The 23,820-nt window shown below is 33.5% G+C and overlaps 3 protein-coding genes across 3 annotated transcripts in view; 2 read left to right on the forward strand and 1 right to left on the reverse strand.

The window, feature by feature from the left end:
- LOC114347902 (TELO2-interacting protein 1 homolog) overlaps positions 1–5,356 on the reverse strand; it is a 71,145-nt gene extending 65,789 nt beyond the window's left edge. Inside the window, exon 1 of the mRNA XM_028298556.2 lies at positions 5,054–5,356. Within this exon, the coding sequence (XP_028154357.2) occupies positions 5,054–5,262 (209 nt within the window). The 5' untranslated portion in view covers positions 5,263–5,356. The remainder of the gene's footprint in view (positions 1–5,053) is intronic.
- Positions 5,357–5,377: 21 nt separating this feature from the next.
- The window catches only part of LOC114347881 (rootletin), a 370,585-nt gene continuing 352,142 nt past the window's right edge, over positions 5,378–23,820 (forward strand). Inside the window, exon 1 of the mRNA XM_050659384.1 lies at positions 5,378–5,476. The gene's annotated coding sequence lies outside the window, so the exon portion shown is untranslated. The remainder of the gene's footprint in view (positions 5,477–23,820) is intronic.
- Positions 20,400–22,692, forward strand: LOC114347922 (uncharacterized). The gene has a single exon (XM_028298574.2). The coding sequence runs from the start codon at positions 20,519–20,521 to the stop codon at positions 22,250–22,252; it is 1,734 nt and encodes a 577-aa protein (XP_028154375.2). The 5' UTR covers positions 20,400–20,518; the 3' UTR covers positions 22,253–22,692.

Genomic DNA, 23,820 nt, shown 5'->3' on the forward strand with positions numbered 1-23,820 from the left:
CAGGTACTATCAGTCTCCGAAGAGTGCAAAAAATCTTCTGAACAATATCAAAATAGGTTGCGGGTACATCCAAACACCCTGGCACACAATCTTCTCAACAAGCAAAAAGCAAAGAGATTGAAGCGATATGATCCCTTGGACCTACCTAACCGATCCTGACAGAGCCTACAGCAGAGGAAGCTACGCCATCCAACAGCGTCCAGCCATTGTGTTCTGTGCCAGTTTTACTTTTAGTTTTCGTGCTCGCGTATCAGTGTATGTGCGCATCTCACCGGTAAACAAGGTAATGTGTGTGTGTCGTGATGCTTTGGTCACTGGACCTTACATCTCTCTGCCATTGTAAAGACAAACAATTTTACTTATTGTTTTCATTGTAAAACAGATTGTAAAAAAACTTGGATGTTAATAAAAAAAAAATAAAAAAAAAAAAATTTAATAAACAACTCACACAAAACATAAATCAAAACAATATACAACTAATTTAATAGTTTTTAGATTATTATATCAACAGCATTTTAAGCCAAGAAGTTTTTAGTAACACATTCCTAATTGCAGATTGTGACCCGCAGTTATTAATAATATAATTTTCATATTAAATTTCATTAGTATGCATCAAGAAATCCCTACTTTGTTAACACTCAAACTAGGTGATCTATAAATGTTTAAGGTGATATTGTTACAGATTATATGATTGGTCCACATTTTTTGACGGTTGAGGTTTTTATACGACGGTGCTCCAGTTCTTCCAAAATTGATTTTTTTTAAGTGGGGCTATATAAAAAACCTTGTATACCAGAAGCATCCAACAACGCTTGATGATATGAAAAATAGAATAAAAGAAGCTTTTAATAATATTGACTTACAAAAATGTTAGAAATGTGGCTCGGTCATTTGAATATCGGTTACAAAATTGCATAGTCGTTGAAAGTGGTCATTTTCAACATTTATTTTAGACTTGTATCCTTAACATCACATTAATTGGTACATTCATTAAATTTTGTTATGGTTTATTATTTTTTTGTTAGTTATTTATTGAATGAAAATATTTGTTATATTATTACGTAATACTTATTTGTTATGTAAGTTATTTATATTTATAAGATTTGAATGTATTCCCGGCAAATGAAGAAAACTAAAAATATCTCAGAAACTAATAAGTTTAGGTATAGGAGATGCTATATAAAAATGATAGAGTATCATAAATACAATATTTAAAAAAAAATAAAATATAGGGTGATCTATTTAAAAAAAAATTGAGAAAATCATAATTTTGTTTTGTAGTTTAAAAGAGCTCATAAAAATTAATGTTCTACTAAAAAATTCTTGGCTTAGAATGCTGTTGATATACCAATCTAAAAACTGTTACATCAGTTGTATATTGTTTTGATTTATGTTTCATGTAAGTTATTTATTGAATAAAAATAATCTTGTTATATTATTATATACAATACAAAGTTTTTTTTGTAGGAATTTTACGATTCTTGTCTATTAGGGAAATATGATAATTTCTTAATATCACATTTATTGGTATATTCACTGCATATTGCTATGGTTTATATTTTGTGTTAGTTATTTATCTAATAAAAATAATTTTGTTTAATTATCACTCAATACTAACTTATTTCTACTAGAAAAATTGAACGTAGTCCCGAAATTTGAAGAAAACTAAAAATATCTCGGAAAGTTATCAGTTTAGATATAGGGAATGCTATATAAAAATGAAAGAGTATATTAAATACAATAATGTTGAAAAATAAAATATGGGGTGATCCATTTAAAAAAATAGAGAAAATCGTAATTTGGTTTTGTAGTTCACCCTGTATACAAATATTCGTCAATGATATGAAATTGGACTTAATTTAAAAACTACAGTATATTGTTTATCTTATTACATAAAACAAATTATTGTCTACAAATTACTTCTTTATATACAGGGTGTTAATCTCATAGTGATTCCGAAATAAAAATGGTCATAACTTGTTAAATACTCTGTATAGTAATGCAAAATCATATATTATATGAACAAGAATTATGAGGGGAATATAAATATGAAAAAATATATAGTGTGATATTATAATACCACCCTGTACAAAAGATGTGTTATTCAAAGAAAAACATATATCCTATCCAAGATGGCGGAAAGTAAAAATGTGCCGTCACCTCTCTCTATAGTAAAAGAGGTAGATTTTGAAGAGAATACATTTAAATGTTGTCAAACGAAGCCTAATAAAACACTCGTTTGTATAGTATGTGGAAATAGTTATCATATCTCATGTGCTGTGAAAAACAAAGTGAAATTCTTCAAGATAGGGGATTCGCGTGTAATCTGTTGCCAAAATAGTGATGGACAACCCATCGAATCATTTAGTGCCATAGCGATAGAAAATCAGTGGTTAAAAAGGCTGTTAGCTGAAAAAGATGATAAGTACAATTTATTATTAGATAACAATAATCTATTAAAATCAAATAATGAACATTTGCTAGAAAAATTAAATTTATTGAAATCAGAAATAACCAGAACCAAAATCTCACAAAAACCCAACACAACTGCTAATGAGGGTTTAATAAAAACTCAAGGTAATGAAGATAAGACAGCCAGTGTCCAGTCAACGAATTCTAAATACAAAACAAACAATGAAACTGACTCAAATAAAAATTTTAATGATAAAAACACCAAACATGTTGAAAGGAATTCTAATATACAGGGCAATTCAAAAATTACTACAAACGAATTAAATGCACAATTAATGAATATTCAAACCAAACAGACATGTGACTACATTACAAATTTAACTGTCGAAAATGAGGAAAGCACAAAAATGAATCTTAATCATATCACAATGGGGAGTTCAGAGAATAAAACGAATGATGAAGGATATCAGATTGTGACAAAAAGACGCAAGAAAATAATAGGAACTGGAATTGGTGATAAGGATTTCCATGGAAAATCCGAAAAACCAGACAAAAAATTGTGGCTATTTATCTCAAAAGTTCCGGATAGTGTAAATGCGGACCACATCAAGAGTTTCATAATAACTAAGACAAACTGCGAGGATATACAAGTAAAATTGTTACCAACTGACCAGAAAAGAAGGGATAATCAATGTTTCATGATAGGTGTACTACCTGACTTAAGGGAAGAAATTTACAATCCTGCTTTTTGGCCGAAAAATATTGGCATTGAACGATTTAACTTTAGGTTAGGAAGAAGATTTTTAGATCGTGAGCATCACAATAGAGGTCTGTCAACTGGAGAAGATAGACCAGACTCTTTTTTAGTCAAGTAAATCCAAGAGAAAATAATATAGTAAATGTTATTTTATAGTTAGTATTTTAATGTATCTTGTACTGTGTTTGTACTATACCACGTTGTTTTATAAATGTAAACTCATTTTTAAAAACAATAAATTTTCTGTCTCTCTCTCTCTCTCTCTCTCTCTCTCTCTCTCTCTCTCTGTCATTCATCGTTCGCCCTTGACCAAGGCCGAGCGTGAGGTTGCGAGAGTTCATCATGTATATAAGTGAACACCCGATGATACGGGTCATCGTTATCGTTATAATTATTTATAGTAGTTATAGTAATTGAGCAATGTGACGGTAGGTCGGTACTGTGATATGTAAACCCATTGTTATGGTTAATCGTAGACGGAGTTAAAAGTAAATAATATAATGTATTTGAACTAAGAAGAGAATTTTAATTAATTACGACCTAGAAGGCAGTAACAACACACTATTTAATACAATAGGGTGTCCCATTTAAAAAATTATATGTTTGATATACCACGCAGTTACTGATCACCCTGTAGAAATGGACATATTTTCCAAGCGTGGAGAATATCATTGCCTACATTTTTTTTAAATAACTTTTCTCGATATTTTATACCATAATGGAGTTATCGACCGATCCCGCACTAAGAACTCACCCTGTATATGCTTAACTCATTTTTTTAAAAAATGTCACTTAGACGCTTTTGGTTTTTACTCCTTCAATTAAAACTTTTTTAAAAAATATTTAAGAAAAACCCTGAAAATATGTATACTGGCTCCAACAGAATAACATAATTAATACAAAACTATAACAAACAGACAGAGCAACCTAACATAACAAGCAAGGGAAAAAAGTGGAAATGGCTCGGGCATACTTTGAGCAACGAATATAGACACTATGAGAGTATACATTGATGAGCGTGCTAATAACCGGCAAAATAGCTCAAAAGATGGAAAACATAATACATTGCGAAACAAAAAGATATGAAACTAGTGGAGGTGGAAATTAACGTTATAAACATCTAAAATAACATTACATTACATAGTTTCCCACCTTTAGATGTATCAGAGAAGTATGGCAACTGTCACTGTGACAGTAGAATTTTATAAAAATACTCCCTGTCACAGACGTCTAAAGGTGGTAAACTATGTAGTGTAATGTTAATTAATATGTTTATAATAATAATTTCCACCTCCACTAGTTTCATATCTTTTTGTTTCGCAATGTATTATGTTTTCCATCTTTTGAGCTATTTTGCCGGTTATTAGCATGCTCATCACTGTATATTCGTTGCAGTGAGGAAAGATCAAATACGACAAGCACTTGAATACCAACCGGAGGGGAAGATAAAGAGAGGAAAACCAGACAACAGATGGAAAAGAACTACAAGAGAACAATAAACAACGAAGCAATAAATAGAAGAGAATGGAAGGACCAAGGACCTATACTAAAATCAAAATAAAGATGCACTAGAAATAAACAAACCAAGAAACATTGAATGGTACAAGGAGCACTTCCAAATCATGATTTACAAAGTTTATACACTGTAAATAATGATTCGGGAGTGCTCCTTGTAACATTCAACCTGTCTTGGTTTGTTTATTTGTACTGCATCTTTATTTCGATTTTAGGATGGTATACAGTTTATTCAGAGAATAAACAAGAAAGAAGATGCGCTGTGCCGGCCAGTCAGTAATTTTACATTTTTGGCCAAAAAACGCATAAGTGCCCCATACTTCACAAGAAGGGATGGAAGTAGAGAGTTTTAATTATTATTGTACATACCTTGTGTCTTCTACTGAGATAGCCTTTATTATAGGATAAAACGATGCAAGCACCGTAGGTTGTACGACTTTGATACAATTCTTGGAAGCATTTTTGACCAATTTGTTTAGTTGCTCAAGATTTGTCTCGTCATTAGGATTTTCCACCATACGTTGGCAAGCGATCTTAAATCTGTAGAAGGTTTCAAAATCTGGATAAGTTTCTTCCATATTTATAGTCACTCTAAAATTTAACAACCACAACCACTTGTATCCATCTTGTATCGGAAAACTTTGTTGTTATGGTTTTAAGGTTATGTCGATATGTTTGTATTGAAGTTTGTTGCCCTACAGTTGCCAGATTCTTTTGTTGAAGAAATTTATAATTTAAAATGTGCAGCGATACGTGAATGTCCCCAAGGAAAATGAGTTGGAAGTAGTAAAGGTAAGTTTATTAATACATAAATAATAATTTAAAAGTTTAAAATATTAATGATACAGATTACAGATTGATACATAGGACATAGGCCAAAATCTATTTTTCTGAAATCATCAGTGGCGGATCTAGACATTTACCTTGGGAGGGTAAATTTGCCTTAGGGGGGGAACATCCAATGAAACACCAACCAAAAGACATAAAAAAGATAAACCCAAACGTACACAAAATACAGTTTCCTTAACTGGCTATTGGCTAAATAGCTTGTTTCGAGCTGGTGTCATATGTTATACAGGGTGTCCCAAAAGTAGTGGAACGGTCGAATATTTCGCGAACTAAACATCGGATCGAAAAACTGAAAAATACGTGTTTAATCATTTTCAAAAATCTATCCAATAATCCAATAACACCAAACACCAACCCCCACTAGACCCCCTGTAGGTGGGGTGGGGGGTAACTTTAAAATCTCAAATGGAAACCCCCAGTTTTTCTTGCAGATTTTAATTTGTTACATAAAAGTAAGCAACTTTTATTCAAGACATTTTTTCGAACTGTGGATATATGGCGCTATAATTGGGAAAAACGATTTATCCTGATACCATAGGTAAATTATAGAAACGGTCTAATATCTCACGAAATACACTTCCAAATGAGAAACTAAAAAACAGATTTTTAATCTTTTTCGAAAACCTATCGAATAACACCAAACATGACCCTCCAACCCACGTGGGGGGGGGGGGGTAACTTTAAAATCTTAAATAGCAACCTCCACTTTTTATTACAGATTCAGATCCGTCATGAAAAATTAAGCAACATTTATTCGAACAGTTTTTAGAATTGTTAATAGATGGCGCCTTAATTGGAAAAATTCGATTTATTAGCGCCATCAGAAATTTTAAAAAATGTTTCGAATAAATGTTGCTTAATTTTTTATGACGAATCCGAATCTGCAATAAAAAGTGGGGATTTAAGATTTTAAAGTTACCCCCACCCCACATCCAGGGGGTGGGTTGGAGGGTCATGTTTGGTGTTATTCGATAGGTTTTCAAAAAAGATTAAAAATCTGTTTTTTGGTTTCTCATTTGGAAGTGTATTTCGTGAGATATTAGACCGTTTCTATAATTTACCTATGGTATTAGGATAAATTGTTTTTCCCAATTATAGCGCCATCTATCCACAGTTCGAAAAAACGTCTTGAATAAAAGTTGCCTACTTTTACGTAAAGACCGCTTTACAGCTTGCAAGAAAACTTGCTGCAATTTCTTGCATACAAGACTTTCGTGCAAGTCTATTGCATGGTCTTTTACAGCTTGCAACCCGGCTTGCATGCAATTTGAAAGATTTACCCTTAACCTAACTTATAAACTTTTGTTTTTTTTTAATTACTTTATTGCTGTTTATTTAACTTGGTAAATTTCGAAATGCCAAGACTATCAGAAATAACCAAATATAAAAGGAAAAAGGCGGTAGCAGCAACTTTAAGTATTATTATTGCTGCAGCCAGCCTTTTAGTCACTAATTTAGAACGACGAGATCGGAGATGGTGAGTAAGATCTAGTTGAACAAGAAGAGGGGTAATAATGTATCTCCAACAGAAGAATTTATCCAAGTAGATGATGAAAATGACTCTAATTTTCTAGGAATGAATGTACATTTTAATAAACCCTTGGGAAAAATTGAACAATTACAAAAAATCTATATTTCGAAATACTATTTCTGCGAAACACAAATTAATTATTATCCTAAGGTACTTTAGCTAGAGGAGAGAGAGCTTCCGTAGCTTAATATACAATTATTTACAATAATTATAGAATCTCAGAAAGTGCCATTTCATTATTCATTCATTTCCATCGTTGATATATTTCACAAACAGAAAACAGCTGATCGGCATGTATTCGTGAATCCGTGTCGTCAATGACATTTGATATTGTGGAAAAATCAAATTCCCCTAGACTTGCATGAAAACTTGCAGAAAAAATGGCACCAAACCGATTATCGCGCAATTGCAAGAAGTTGCATGCAATAATCAACTGACGACATACTGCGCATGCCTTTAGGCAACTTTCTTGCGTCTTGCAGGTAGAATTGCAAGCTGTAAAGCGCCCTTAACGAATCCAAATTTGCAAGAGAAACTGGGGGTTTCCATTTAAGATTTTAAAGTTACCCCCCACCCCACCTCCAGAGGGTGTAGTGGGGATTGGTGTTTGGTGTCATTGGATAGATTTTTGAAAATGATTGAACACGTATTTTTCAGTTTTTCGATCCGATGTTTAGTTCGCGAAATATTCGACAGTTCCACTACTTTTGGGACACTCTATATAAATATATTCTGTGTATACCTAATATTAATATACACGGATTATAGGACATATGACGGAAGCTCGAAACAAATTACTGTGAATGAAAAGCCCTGTTGGGTTGAATTTGTCTGTCTGTAGCTTAAGTTTCATGTCAGCTAATACATTTTTATGTTTCACCATTTTTATTCTTTAATTTTTGGACCTTGTTAGGGGGTAAAATTTCCCCATTTTCCTTCCCTTTAGATCCGCCACTGTAAATCATAGGCGAATAATTCCGAAGTCGCAAAATGATACCAACATGATACTCTCGCTCGCTATTATTGCCAACCTTACAAACTTTCTTTAATAATTTTCAATGAAAATTTTGTTTTCGTTTATAAATTCGCAATGTAGCCCGATCAGGGAACACAAAATTTTACGAAAACTTCCAAAAGAATAAAGGAAGGATGAAAATTTGGGAATAGGTAGTTGAAATTGTCCATTATTATATAAGAAAAAGTGTACAATTCTACATCCCCTCCATTTTACAAAAATTTGGAAAGACGGGGTGAAAAATATTTTCTCGGGGGTGAAAAAATATACGTTCAAAATAAGTCCGAAATTGTATAAAATGATTAATTCTAAGTAACACTTTTCGAGTTATTTGCGAGTGAAAATGTTCATTTTTTTACAAAAAAAAACATGTTTTTGGACGGTTTTTTGCAGATAACTCAAAAAGTAAGTATTTTAGCGAAAAAATATTCTTAGCAAAAATATAGTTTATAAAAAACTGAAAAAAAAACGGTGTAGGTATGCATGAGGTCTGTAGACTCAGTAGATGCAGAGTTGTAGCTAATGAAAAGTAGGTTCTTCCTTCGTCAAATTCGAAATCGAATATTTCAATTTGAAATAACCCAAAAACAAAGCTCTTTTCGGGGAAAATTCATTACCTGGTACAACTTTTTTAAAGTGTTTAAAAAAGCTTTATTTTTGTTTTTTTTTAAACTTCTAACATTAAAAGTAAGCTCGAAAGTAAGTGAGTTACGTCAAAATATTGCTGGTCTTTTTTATTTTTTGCTAAAAAAATCACGAAAATCACCCCCTAATTAGCTTCCCAAATAAAATTAATTGTTACCGCTTCACAAGTTACTTTACTTATGTATTGTTTATATTATCTATAAGTTTCATTGGTTCAAAGTGCTCATTTTTGAAAAAAATTGGGTTTAAAATAAAACATTTTTTTTTAATTTTGAAAAAAAAATGGAATTTTTTATGGAATTAACTTAAAAATCATTATCAATACCAAAAATCTCAAAAAGTAATAACATGTTCGTTTTGCTTTTCTGAATATTTTTGATTTTTTGTTTTCTTGTTAGACAAAAATTGGTTATGCTATGGCTGTTCAAAATTTGCCCAAACTGGTGATTAGTTACTCGTTCAAGCCATTTTAACTACAGCTTTTTCAAAAATAAGTACTTTGAACCGATGAAACTTACAGATCATATAAATAATACATAAGCAAAGTAACTTGTCAAGTGGTAATGATAAAATTTATTTGTGTTGCTAATTAGGGGGTGATTTTCGCGATTTTTTTTACCAAAAAATAAAAGTGACCAACAATATTTTGAGCGTAACTCACTTACTTTTAATGTAAGAAGTTTTTTTAAAAACAAAAATAAACCTTTTAAACTTTAAAAAAGTTAAAATGAATTTTCCCCGAAAATTCATTTTTCACATTGGGTTTTTGGATTATTTCACATAGAAATATTCGATTTGGAATTTGACGAAGAAGAAACTACTTTTCATTAGTTACAACTCTGCTTCTAGTGGGTCTATAGACCTCATGCATACACCATTTTTTTCAATTTTTTATAAGCTATATTTTTGCTAAGAATATTTTTTTCAATAAAATAGTTACTTTTTGAGTTATATCCGAAAAACCGTCCAAAAACATGTTTTTTTGTTAAAAATGAATATATTCACTTGCATATAACTTGAAAGTATTGACTTAGCAAAAAAACTCTATACAACAAAAGTTGTTTACAATTAGTCGTTTTATCCAATTCCGGTCTTATTTTGAATGTATATTTTTCACCTTCGAGAGGGGCATTTTTGTAAAATGGAGGGGATGTAGAATTGTAAACTTTTTCTTATATAATAATAGACAATTTCGACTACCTATTCCCAAATTTTCATCTTTCCTTTATTTTTTTTGGGGTCAGACTGTTCTTTGATCGGGCTAATGTTTGATCGTTCGTTCGTGCGTTGCCGTCCCTGCAATACCTGGAGCCGATCTACCGATGGACCCCATATTGTTTTGTCTCCTGAATCCAAATCTGAAAATGGCATTTCAATACATATTTCAAACTATCTTTGAGATAACGCCTTCGCAATGTTGATCGACAACGTCGGATACCTAATTCTGGTATGGCACGTGAAGAGTTTGGAGGTGGAGGATACCTAATGCTAATCTGTTTCTATACGTAAACATACCAGGGTGTTCAGGAAAAAATAAATCGATTTTTAAATACAGTAGGTATAATACCTAGAGACTTGCAACTTTTTGTATTGTGTTCAGGATGGCGTCATGAAAAAAATCTACAATAGAAATGCATAATTGCTTTTTAACGTGCAGAACATGCATCCAGAAGTGCATAAATATGTCTAAATCAGTATATTAAGGGCTATATTTTGTTATTCAGGTGGTTTCTTGGGGTCACTGAACACGAATACGCAATCAGAACCGAACCCCGAAGCACCTGGTGCTCAGGGTTACTGCTAAGGCACGTCATTTGGTGTTTCGAGTGATTTCGGCACTCAATTGATGCAAACAGATTACTCGGAGGTTTCTGAGATCGCTGAACACAAACGCGTCATCAGAACCGACCTCCGGAGCACTTGGAGCCCAGGGTCACTGCTGAGGCACGTCATCTTCTGCAATTTCGAATGTCTTCGGCACTAAATTAATACAAACAGATTACTCGGGGTTTTTTTGGGTTGCTGAACACGAATATGACATCAGAATCGACCCTCGGAGCACCTAGTGCCCAGGGTGACTGATATGCATGTCATCTAGAATTTCTAGACTTTCCGACACTGAATTGATGCAAGTAGATTACTAGATGGTGTTTTGGGGTTGCAGAACACGAATACGCCATCAGAACCGAGCTTTGAAAACCGAAAACCCTCGAAACTCCATAACATGACATGCATACCTTTTCCCCTGAGCACTCGGTGCTACGAAGGTCGGTTTTGATATCGTACTCGTGTTCTATAACCCCAAAAACCATCCGAGTAATCGGCTTTTATCAATTTAATGCCGAAAACCCTCAGCAATTCCAGAAGATGACGGGTCAAAGTAGTGACCCTATGTACCAGGTGCTCCACGGGTCGGTCCTGATCACGTATTCGTTTTCAGCGACTCTAAAAAACCCCCGAGTAATCTGTTTGCATCAATTTAGTGCAGAGAATCCTTGAAACTCCAGATAACGCCCCTTAGCACCAACCCTGGGCACCAAGTGCATCGGGGTCGGTTCTGATTGCGTATCCGTGTTCAGTGATCTCAAAAACCCCCCGAATAACAAAATCTGGCCCTTAATATACTGATTTTGACATGTTTATACAATTTTGGATGTACTTTAAAATTATGCATTTCCTCATCATCCTGAACACATTACAAAAAGTTGCTTTCTATGTGCTCTATTTAAAAATCGGGTGTTTCTAGTGCAAAATGTCTGGTCTAAAATGTTGGCTTCTGAAAATGTTGCTTCCTACAACGATAACGAACATGGCTCAAAATGTAAAGGCTCAGTATCTAATTTTTTAACACACTGATATTTGTATAACAATACTAATGCCTGTTTCCTCATTAATGTATGACTCTAGGATTATTTATGAAATACCCGTATGCTGTCTTGAACGCATCGCAAAGAGTGATCTATGAAAAGCCGTGGACAATAATTACATTTATACTCAGGGGCGGAGATTGAGTAAGGACAATGAAATAATAATTCATGATAAATAAAGAAATTAAACACGGGGCAACACCATGGTAAGATGATACAGGAATGGATGAAATATGAAGTATAAAATCACAGGTGATAATAAAGTTATCTTGTCAAAGGGATAAGTAAAATGTAGGTAGATGGTTCATGTTTTATTTTTTGCTAACTACTCCATGGCATTAGTAATTATGTGAGTTTGGTCATTGAATTATTTGCTTTAATAATAGATTTTAGCTTGTTTAATCGCCGAAACAGAAGACGATCTCCAAAGATTAACACACATCTTCAATACAACAGCCAAGAAATACAATATGATAATATCAGCCGAAAAAACCAAATGTATGACAACATCTAAATACCCACTACGATGTAAAATCGAAATTGATGGGAAAATAATAAAGCAGGAAGCAAGGTTTGGATATCTGGGAATCGATATAACCAGTTACGTAGATGTTGAAGAGGAAGTACGACAACAAAGCTTAAAAGCAAGTAAAGCGGCGGGATCTCTTAATGACACAATCTGGAAGAACAAACACCTAAGATAAAACACAAAAGCAAGAATCTATAAAGCAGCAATTATACCTATATTGACATACACGGCGGAGACAAGACCTGACACATCTAAAACGAGACGACTACTAGAAACAACAGAGATGAAAATATTCCGACGAATATCAGGGCAAAGTCTGTTGGATAGGGAGAAAAGCGAAAACATATGAAGATCATGCAATGTAGAAGACATAAATAGATGGGTGGCAAAACGGAAACAGGAGTGGAACGAACACATTAGTAGAATCGCAGAGGATAGGATAGTACGAATAGCACGAGATAAGTCACCAAATGGACGAAGAAGTATTGGCAGACCAAGAAAAAGATGGTGCGATAACTTAAACAATTTAGGAGGCTAATATTGAAGAAGAAACAGGCTTTAAAGTCTACATTGAAGCTTTTTTACTTTGACATTTGTCAGGGATAATCAGACCCATGAACTGAATAGAAGAATAGGTCTTGGGTGGGGAGGATATGGAAAACTTAGAAGTGAGCTATTTAGATTCCCGAAAAGAAAAGTATTTGATCAGTGCGTCCTTCCAGTCTTGACATACGGAGCAGAAACAAGTACCAACAAAAGCCTCGACTACCAAACTGAGAGTCACACAGAGAAGAATGGGGCGGTCCATGTTGGGAATAACTCTGCTAGGCAGAATAAAAAACGAAGAGATCAGAAGAAGAACCAAGGTGACTGATGTCATCGAAAGGGTAGCCAGACTAAAATGGAGATGGGCAGAACACATAGCCAGAATGACAGATGGACGATTACAAAGAGTCCACAAGGAAAAAGTTTTCCTGTAGTTGGCTGTATACCATGTAATACAAAAAATAGTAAATCCTTTATAAAAGGTATATATTTAAAATCCCTAAAAAGGGGCTACATCACAATCACATAACTAGTTTTCGACTGGTTTACCAGTCATCATCAGTGCTTACGTGAAGTTTACATGCTAACCACCAAGATATAGTTTAACAAAAATATGTGCGTCAAAGCCCTGTATAAGTGGTCCGTTAAGGAAACATCAGTTAAAAATTCCAATTAGAGCATGGATGTTTAAACTATTTTAAAATAATGCCCCAGGTAACATCTGAGCTGTGGTGTGACTAGATTACATGGTGAAAGTCTGGTAGCAAATGACAAAAATGACTGTATTTGCAAGATTTTTAACTGTTACCAATGATAACAGTGGTTACATGGACTCTTCGCCAGTGTTACTGCAGATTTTTTGATAGCTTTCTCTAGGGCAATGTTCAATAGAAGGCACGATAGGCTATTTCCGTATCGAAGTCCTATTTATGTCTGAAAAATTCTTGACTTTACCATTGAACCTCTTGAACTGTAGCCTTAATCACGCCAAAAAATAACTATTTCTCTAGGGCAACGTTGAATATAAGGCACGATAGGTTATCTTCCTAACGAAGTCCTATTTTTGTCTTAAAAATTCGCGGCTGTACCTTTGAACCTCTTAAACTGTAACCTTGATTACGCCAAAAAATAACTATTTCTCTAGGGCAATGTTAAATATAAGGTACGATAGGCTATCTTCCTATCGAAATCCTATTTTTGTCTGAAAAATTCGCGACTGCATACCCTTGAACCTCTTAAACTGTAACCTTGATCGAAAAAATATCCATCACACAATAAAACTATTGAAATTCAAAAACACTCGATTGCCAAGCTAGATAGAGATAATACGCAATAGTTGTGTAATCCTGTTGGTAATATTATCGATATGCATATTCCAAGTGAGCGAAAAATCCGGAATTACTCCTAGACAGGCCCTGGGCTTAGGTGACTGGCGCCCTGGGCAAATGGTCCAGTGGCGCCCCCTTTATTACTATAATGTAAAAGCAAATAATCTATGTTACATACATGATACTATAAATAAAGTTATTTCTAGTATCATGGTTACATATATTTTATGAAGTAAAGTAAATAACAAGAAAACACGTCTTTCATACACAAAACTGTAGACATTTATTTCTACATAATTCACACTTCCAGCAAACGTTACAACTTAAAATTATATTTTTAAGATCCTACTTTGTACAAAGCATTTGAAGTGACAGATTTTTTTCTAGCCTTCAATTTGGCAAACTTGTTTACTACATCAGAAAAATCTGTGCTTAGGGTTAAGTCTTTTTCACAACACAGTAACATGAGGCAATTTAACTTGCTGTCTGAAAGAGCAGATCTCTTAACATTCTTCAGACGATTCAAAGCGGAAAATCCTCTCTGCAGAGCAGTTTCTTACTATTTTTATTTTACATTTCCGATAGCCTGTATTATTTTACTTGTTCTGTTCTATATATTTTTGAAAATTTTGTGTGAGATATTTTTTAGTGGGTAATTTGTTTCTCTAATTTATTTTTATTATCTCTTATTTTGCGCCCCCAAAAATTTGGCGACCTGGGCAAATGCCCAGGCTGCCCATTTATAGCCCGGGGCCTGCTCCTAGATATTTTAGTCTAATGAGTTCTAGTTCATCTCTAAACAACCAAACTCATATAAACTGGATTAGTTTTGTTTAAGAAGGAATCATAGAAAACGAAGAGAAATCCTGAGGACCGAAGTACTATAGATCTCTATAGGTCGGAAAGCAAAAATTTTGGTAACAACCTTTAATTTGAGCCTTCTAAAATTTTCAATCAAACCGACCGATGAATAATAGACATAGGAGAATCTACAATATGCATTCTACATTCTACACTTGTCTACTTATCTAGGTAAAAATCGAACAAAATTTTGCTTCCTAGTACTCAAAATGTGAGTAAAAATAAAGTAACGAGAGACAGCTTAAGATTTAATTTGTTTGAGGGACCACCACCATCAGTTGACATGTTTCTTCCTTATAGAGTCATCAGAACTTCCTGGGGGTACACCACAGGCAGTTCTGATGACTCTATAAGGCAGAAACATATTATAGGTTTGTTCCAACACGACCGAGAACCGTCACAAAACGGTAACGCTCCTGCGCAGTAAACAAAATCCGTTCCAACAAAAATATGATCGTCATCGGATCGTCCTTCCCACTGTTCCAACAAGGATTGTGATTTTTCGGTGACGGTTTCGTGATGATTATGATCATTTCAGTAATCGGGCTATAATCGGGTAAATGCATGTGCTGGATGGACTGACTTGCGCACTAGGATTTAATTCTTTAAATTTTTTGAGCCTTTTTGCAAATCGAAAGCGGGAATCGTGATCGAATAAAAGCACATAAGCTGTGACCACACTGTCACCAACAAAAATGACAAATGATAATGATAGATAAATCAGTTATCAGTCAGATAACCGTTCCAACATCGGTTTCCAAATTACCGTCATGGGACGATAACGGGGCGATACAATTACGAACATGCGCACAACAAACGGTACAAGTAGTTTCGTGACAGTTTTTGGACCGTTCAAAAGTTCATGTTGGAACAAACCTTATGTCAACTGATAGTGGTGGCCCCTGAAGCAAATTACATTCATATTTCCTGAATTTACGTTTCCAATGAATGTTGTGTGCATATGTATAGATTTATGTAATTTTGTTTAGAAAAATTAAACAAATGCTTGGAAAAACAGAATTAATCACTCAATTAATAGGCTATTCATTATGTATTTTAGAAAGGAACTACAACGTTAACAGGGTTTTATTGTTTCATTTAGTCAATGGAAATCTATATTTGGAAAAACCGCGGAGTGCTACCATTTAAATGGGTGCGTTTTTGAGAAAGGGTGAATTAGTCCCTAGGCACAGGGCGAATTAGGATGAGTTCTATGCACATTTAGTGCAAACACGTCTATAGAAAAATTGTTTCAGGTTAAATTTACTATCGAAATATCACATTTTAATGTCAAAAACATGTTTTTTTACAAAAATATATCCAAAAGAAAAGCAAGAAAAAAACATGAAAGATAGCAATTTTGTTTTTGCCCCATAACTTTTTTCCACGGGTATATAGGTATATGCTTCACAGAAAAAAAACTTCCATTCTTCCTCTTTAAAAAGGCGTATGGTAGAAGTCCCTGTGATTTACAGTTTCCAAATTATGATTTTTCAAATTTCGCCACTCACAGCGATTTTGGGATATTTTCCTTGTTACTTCACAAACATTGTTCTGTAACTTTTTTCTACGCTTTTCTAGGTATACGCAATGGTACACTTAGTAGAAAGAGAAGTCAATTACCTGTAAAATGTTCTATAGTAGAAGCCGTATGGCTATATTTAAGCAAGATGGTTTTTCAAAATTTTATACTTTTAATGATTTTTGATATATTTTACGATTATTTTTAAATTTCTCATTATAACTTTTTTTATTGTATATTTGGGTATATACATTGTGTAATAAAAAAGAAAGCTAATTTTCTTTACTTTAAAATGGTGTACTGTAAAAAATTCTAGGACTATTTTTAAACAAATATGCTTTTTCAAAGTTACATATACACATGCAATAGTTGGAACCATATGGAAAACTTTTTTAGTATTAATTTATGAAAAAAAGTTATTCTTTATAAAATGCTCTGCCTTGTCTAAAACCTAAAATGCAATCATCAGATATAAAATGTTATTAATAGTGTACGAAGTATGTTAAAAAATATGAATTTGCTCAGGAGTAAAGTACCTTTATATTTCACAATATCGAAAAGTGTTGTGAAGAAAAATTATTTGGAATTAAAAATTATATTATAGTATGCAATGATATTCTTATAATTGAAAAAAAAATAAAAAAATTTAAAATTTTTTCAAATTACGGATACTCTTGGATATCCTATGGATATCTTGTTTAAAAGTAGTCCTAGATTTTTTTGGAATGCACCATTTTAAAGTAAAGAAAATATGCTGTTTTCTATTATACAATGTATATCCCTAAATGTACAATAAAAAAAGTCGTAATGAGAAATTTAAAAAATAATCATAAAATATATCAAAAATCATTAAAAGTATAAAACCTTGAAAAAGCAGAACTTGCTTCAAAATAGTCAAGCAACCTTATACAATAGACCATTTTAAAGGTAATTGACTCCTCTTTCTAATAAATGTACCATTGCATATATAATACCTATAAATGCGTAAAAAAAGTTACAGAACAATGTTTGCGAAATAATGGGAAAATGGCCCAAAAATGCTGTGAGCGGCGAATTTTGAAAAATCCTATTTCGGAAAATATAAATCCTAGAGACTTCTACTAAAGTCATTTTAAAGAGAAAGAATGTAGGTTAATTTTTGCTGAAGCAATGTCTATACCTATATCCCCGTGAAAAAAAGTTATGGGGCAAAAAACAAAATTGCTTTCTTTCGTGTTGTTTTTTTTTCTTTTCTTTTGAATATATTTTTGTAAATAAAAATATTTTTGACTTACCACTGATACCAAAAGTGCACAGCACGCACCCTAATTCACCCTGTGCCTAGAGACTAATTCACCCATTTCTCAAAAACGCACCCATTTAAATGGTAGCACTCTGCAGTTTTTTCAAATTTAGAGGTCCATTGACTATATAAAACAATAAAATCCCGTTAACGTTGTAGTTCCTTTTAGCTCTCTTATTTTGAACATAATCAATAGCCTATAAGCTTGATTCGATAAAATAGAATATAAACAGCCGACAAAAAAATGTTATTAACTACAAAATGGTGTTAGAGCGCCGTATAAACATTTCATTGGCATTGGCGGTAAAAATTCAATACTTTCAATATGACAGAGTTATCAATATGATAGAAAAACTATGTGTCTTTATATATTCTATTTTTTGTTTCAATAAAAAACTGGCGTTAATATTATAGACCAGTAAGGATCTGTTTTTAGGTGGATGTGAGAGGTGGCATTCAGATTTTTGCGGATAAAGTTAGGTGATAACTTCTTTAATAATAATTGCTTTATGCTCCTTCTCAAATATGCCCAGAACATTAATAAAAAAAATAAAATATTTAAAAATTTCAAAAAATTTCGTGTTTTTTTTCTACTTTCTTTGATTATAACTTAAAAACTATTCATTTTAGAACAAAGTCCTATAGGAATAAAACAAAGATAATTAAATTTTCTATCAGATGCTTTTGGTTAAAAATGTCTTAATTTATCACCCTTGCTTCAAAATAGCAATAAATATAAAATAAGGGGGCAAAACAAGCCTGTCCTTATTCAATGATTTTCCATCACTTAGGTTACACTTGGAACCTTCCTAATTCGATTAGAAAATTTTTGTAATGTGCTAAAACCGTACACCAAATTTCATTAAAATTGACTTTAGATTTTGCATAATAATTTTGCAATCTAAACTTTTTTTTAAAAAATTAAAATTTTTTAAAGTCTTGCACAACAAAAACTAGAACATACAAAGATTTGTCAACTTTTTTACATATAAAGAAGTACTCCACCTATCTAATGCACTTTACAGAATTGAAATCGGATTATTTAAGCAGCATCAGCAATGTTTTCAAGTTATAAACAATTTTTTGGCTTATAAACAAATTAGTGCTGTGGCCAGGAGGGGGTGCTACGGACTCCTTTATTTAGATGGACTTAGCCAAGATTTTTTATGTATTTTGACCCGTAGAACACGAATTTTTTGGGTAACAGTTGATCCGGATGTCGATAAGATTGTTATAAACAAAGAACTTAAAGAATCATAAAATCGATTTTGCGCAAAATAAAACATTTTTTTGTATTTCTTGGGTAATTCTAAGCAAAAAATGTTCTTATGCATACAAGTTTTTTCGTAGGATGCATAGTTTTCGAGATAAACGCGGTGGAACTTTCAAAAAATCGAGAAATTGCAATTTTTGAACGCGAATAACGTTTGATTAAAAAATAAAATAGCAATTCTGCTAACAGCATTTGAAATTTTAAGTCAAAATATACCGGTTTTAATTATTTGCATTGCTAAAAATTAATTTTTTTTTATTATTAAACAAAGCTATTTGTTTATAAGCCAAAAATTTGTTTATAAATTTAAAACATTGCTGGGGCCCCTTAAATAATCCGATTTTAATTCTGTAAAGTGTATTAGATAGGTAGAGCACCTCTTTATATGTAAAAAAATTAGCCAACTTCTAAATGGTCTACTTTTTGTTCAGAAAGATTTTAAAAAATTTGAATTTTTTTAAAAACATTTAGATTGCAAATTTATTATGCAACATTTATTAGGTCGATTTTAATGAAATTTGGTACACGATTTAAGTATGTTACAAAGAATTTCCTAAGCGAATTACTAAGGTTCTAAGTGCCACCAAAGTGGTTAAAAAATATTGAATAACAACAGACTTATTTTGCCCCCTTATTTTGTATTTATTGCTATATTGCAGAAAAGGTAATACCTTAAGACATTTTTTACCAGTCGTATATCATACAAAATTCAATTATGTATCTTTATTTTATTTCTGTACGACTTTGTTCCAAAACGAATCGTTTTAAAGTTATAAGCAAAGAAAGCAGAAAAAAATCGATGTTTTTCGAAATTTTTAAATATTTTAATTTTTTTATTAATGTTCCGGGCATATTTGAGAAGGAGCATAAGTCAATTACATATTATTACTGAAGGTGTCACCTAACTTTATCTGCAAAAATCCGAATGCCACCTCTCACATCCAAAAATAGACGTTTTTTCGCTTTTTCGTTTTTTCGTTTTTTCTTACTGATCTATTAGGACATTTCTCATTTTTGAATCGCAAAATTTTTTATTCCTCGCTGTTTGTGTATTTATCAGTGCATATAATTTAACATGAATATATCTGACATGTGGGAGATAAGTACATAATATAGACTAAATAAATGTGGGATTTAAAAGAGTTTTTTTTTTAATTTATCGGCATTTAAAAATCTAGTTCCCTACGTCACTGTCTATATGTAATTTCTTCACATGAGTAGGTATGCAAACAGGAAGCGCCAAAAATAAAATAGAATCAACAGAAATACAGTTTGATGCACCTAAAAAACAATTCATAAAATGAATTTGTGATGCTATTTACGTGATACAAAGTGAATAATAAATATTTCGAGATAAGGCAAGTGTCCCCCCACTCGGTGACTACCTCAACACAAGCACGAATCTCGCAACTGAACCGAGCCGGGCAGAGAGGGGGACCTTTGTGGGGCCAGAGTACATTCTGACAGTCTATAAGATCGCCGGAGACCACTTAAATCGGTTATTCAATTTACACAGCTCTAATGTTTACTTGCTATTAAGTGCGTGTATTGACGGCGTTAATCAGTTTGTTGTTTATTCGGGCACAATGCCTTTCGTGCCATCAGAAAGTTTGTCTAAAATGTCATGGCCGAGCAATGAAAGTATCCATGCCGGTAGTTCGTCCAGTGGTTACGCAGGAAGCTGCTCCAGTGGTTCTGGATTCCAAAGCCCTTCTTCGCCGACGTCTTTCTCGCCAATTTCTTCCTCTCCAGATGCCACACTGAGAAAAAGGTTCAGACGAGCTTCCAGTCTAGGAAGTGTTATTCAAGAACCTTTCGTCATTCGCTCTGACGTACGAGACTCAAGAAGTCAGAGCCCGGCTTTAAGTTGTCACGAAGAAGAAGAAGATGAGTTTGTCTACTCATTACTCTCAAAACTTATTGGTTGGTATCCTTGCTTCTTGCTGCGACTGATGAAAGCTCTCTTCATCGCAGTGCTTCCGCAAACATGGAGACAGCTTATATTTGCGCTACCTATGCTATGGATTTCTATGTGGGTGTGGTGTTTCACGCAGTTAATGCAGCTGCCTTTGACCATAATTAAGGCTATTCTATCTTTCATATTGTCTCCGAACACTTCCAAAAACAGCAAGAAGAGGACAGTGCTCATAACTGGAGGAAGTACGATTCAAGCTCTTCATCTGGCCAGGAATTTCTATTCAGCAGGAGCACGAGTGGTCGTTTGTGAAGTAGAAGGACATTTCGCTTTAGCCAAATATTCCACAGCAGTCAGTAAGTTTTATACAGTTCCTAAACCTACTAGCGATAAGCAACAGAACTATGTTAGAGCCCTTTGTGAGATAGTTGACAAAGAGCAAGCAGTGTATTTCATCCCGGTTGCTGCTACAACTCCTGCTTACTACGATGCTGTGGCTAAACCTCATTTAGAACTTTTGGGTTGTTCTTGCTTTTGTCCAGGTATCAGAGAAGTTTGGGTTCTTGATGACACTTTGGAAGTATTAAAACGGTGTCAAAAGAACCAGATTACAACACCAATATATCATGTAGTGACCTCACGAGATGATGTTTTAAAATTGTACGATACCGGCGCTATAAGAAGGGGAATGTTTGTAATGTCCACTGCAGGGCCAAGAGGTTTACGTGAGCGTTCAAAAATTCTTCTACCTTTGTCCAGAAACGATTTGAAAATACCTAACGATATCAGCGAGCAAAAACCTTGGGTAGTAGTACAGAATCTAGAAGGTGACCATTATTTGACTTGCACTACGGTGAAAGAATCCCATGTAATCGCAAATGTTACATGCAAGATGAACAAGAATACTAATGAACTGGTCCCGGAAGAAAACAGAGAAATTAACCAATGGCTGACGAATTTTTTCAATAAAATCAACTTGTTAAGGCCGATCTCTGGACACATCAGCTTCAGGTTTGTACTTTGCAAAGAATCTGGTACAGTGATTCCTTTGAGTAGCAGGGTAGGAGTATCTTTGCCTTATATTTGTTACACTTCGGTGCATCCAAGGTTGGTGTGGAAGCCATGCAGACATTTTAGTCGTCAAAATTCTGGTCCTTTAATCAATGGTAATGGCGTGTATAACATGCCACAAACGGTGATGCACACAGTCAGCAATCCTTCCCTGGAATCAGTAACGAGGCTCATAGGCACAGTTTTGGATAGAAGAGAGGCTTTGTTCGCAATGTGGGATCCTTTGCCCTACTGCGCGTACTACCACATGCAAATTCCATTTAAAAATGTTCTTGGTTTTGTTAGAAGGAGACAAGACAGTTTTCCCAGGCCGATGACTACGGCTGTACGGTAGTGTTTTTGTTTTTCTCAATGGGAGAGAGACAATAAAAAGCCTGATGTGATAAAAGACGATTATTTTATATTTATTTTTGAATTACTTCATGTCCAATGTCCAAAACTCTTTGTGACTTGTGTTGAAACATATCATTAAAATGTTTTATAAAACTAGCTTTATCAAAACTCGAAGATGTGTTATCTTTTTGTACAAATTTATTATTAAGCATATTTGGTTGGAAAATTTTTTATGTTGATTGTCATAAAAAATGTGATAGTATGTTACATTAACTGAAAGATAATGTTTTAAAAATAGACCTTATAGGTGTCCTATGCATCTGTTTTGAACGTCATTGTTATAATTGATTGTAATTAGTTACCATGTTGTATTGGTATTGTTTTGCTATTTTTACTGATTTATATATATTTTTATTTAAATAAAATTCAACCATAACAGTAGTTATCGCCTTGTTAATTTATTTTAGTCATGATTTGCTGATGTTTTCAGTTTGTTGTGCTTTATCGACATAAATTATATGTATCGATACTTTAATTCGATGTGATTATTCTTTGCGCAAACACAGAGGTCAAGAAAATAATTAAAAACATCCATTTTGTTAATAAACCGACCTAATTATTTATCATAATCGTTTGTTACAAACAGAAAATGTCTTTAAAGTATACCTTTTCAATATAAAATAAATGTTATACAGGCTGTCCACTGTAATAAGATTTATTTGACATAATTTATGTTATTTTTTTCTTTTTGGCATCATTCTGTAACGACCCACTTCTGCTTCTTCTTCTTCTTTTGCCCTTTAATTCGCCCAATTTTTAACATAGGCTTCCCCCAGTTTCCTCCATTCGCTTCTGTTTAGTGCTTTCTGTTTCCAGTGCGTTCCTCCTATCTTTTTAATGTCGTCTCCCCATCTCATCTGGGGTCGTCCTCTTGCTCTCTTTCCTGTCCATGGTCTCCATTGTTGTATCATTATCGTTGTATTCCACCTATTGTCCGTTTGGCTGCCCTTATGACCTGCGAAGCTCCATTTTAGCCTGGCTATATATGTTGTCCTGCGTCTTTGACCTTTGTTTTTATGTCTTACCCAGTTGTTTTGCTTTTTGTCTGTTAATTTTACTCCTAACATTGCTCTCTCCATGGCTCTTTGTGTCTAATTGGGAGTATGCACTGGTCTAACACTCTTGTTTTTAAATACTTATTGCTGTATTTTTTTTATTCTAACTATTCTAAGACCCATTTTAATTTCCCAAATCTTGCCCAGGCTAATCTGACCCTTCTTTTTACATTCGCTGTTTGGTTTTCCTTATTTATTTTTATTATCTGTCCCAAATATATATAATCATTAACCGCTTCTATTGTGGTTTCGTTCAGTATTAGTACGTTCTTTAACGGTAAAATATTGCAAAACCTCTAAATTTTAAAGAACTGCTTGGATTGACATGAAATTTGGCATACACATAGCTAACAAGTCAAAGAAAAAAAGTGATATTGTGCCGATATGTGCTTTTGCCCCGGGGGTGGTCTTCACCCCCTCTTGGGGGTGAAAAAATATTCGTCCAAAGTAAGTC

The sequence above is a fragment of the Diabrotica virgifera genome, chromosome 1, assembly GCF_917563875.1.
Source record: "Diabrotica virgifera virgifera chromosome 1, PGI_DIABVI_V3a".
Taxonomy (NCBI): Eukaryota; Metazoa; Arthropoda; class Insecta; order Coleoptera; family Chrysomelidae; genus Diabrotica; species Diabrotica virgifera.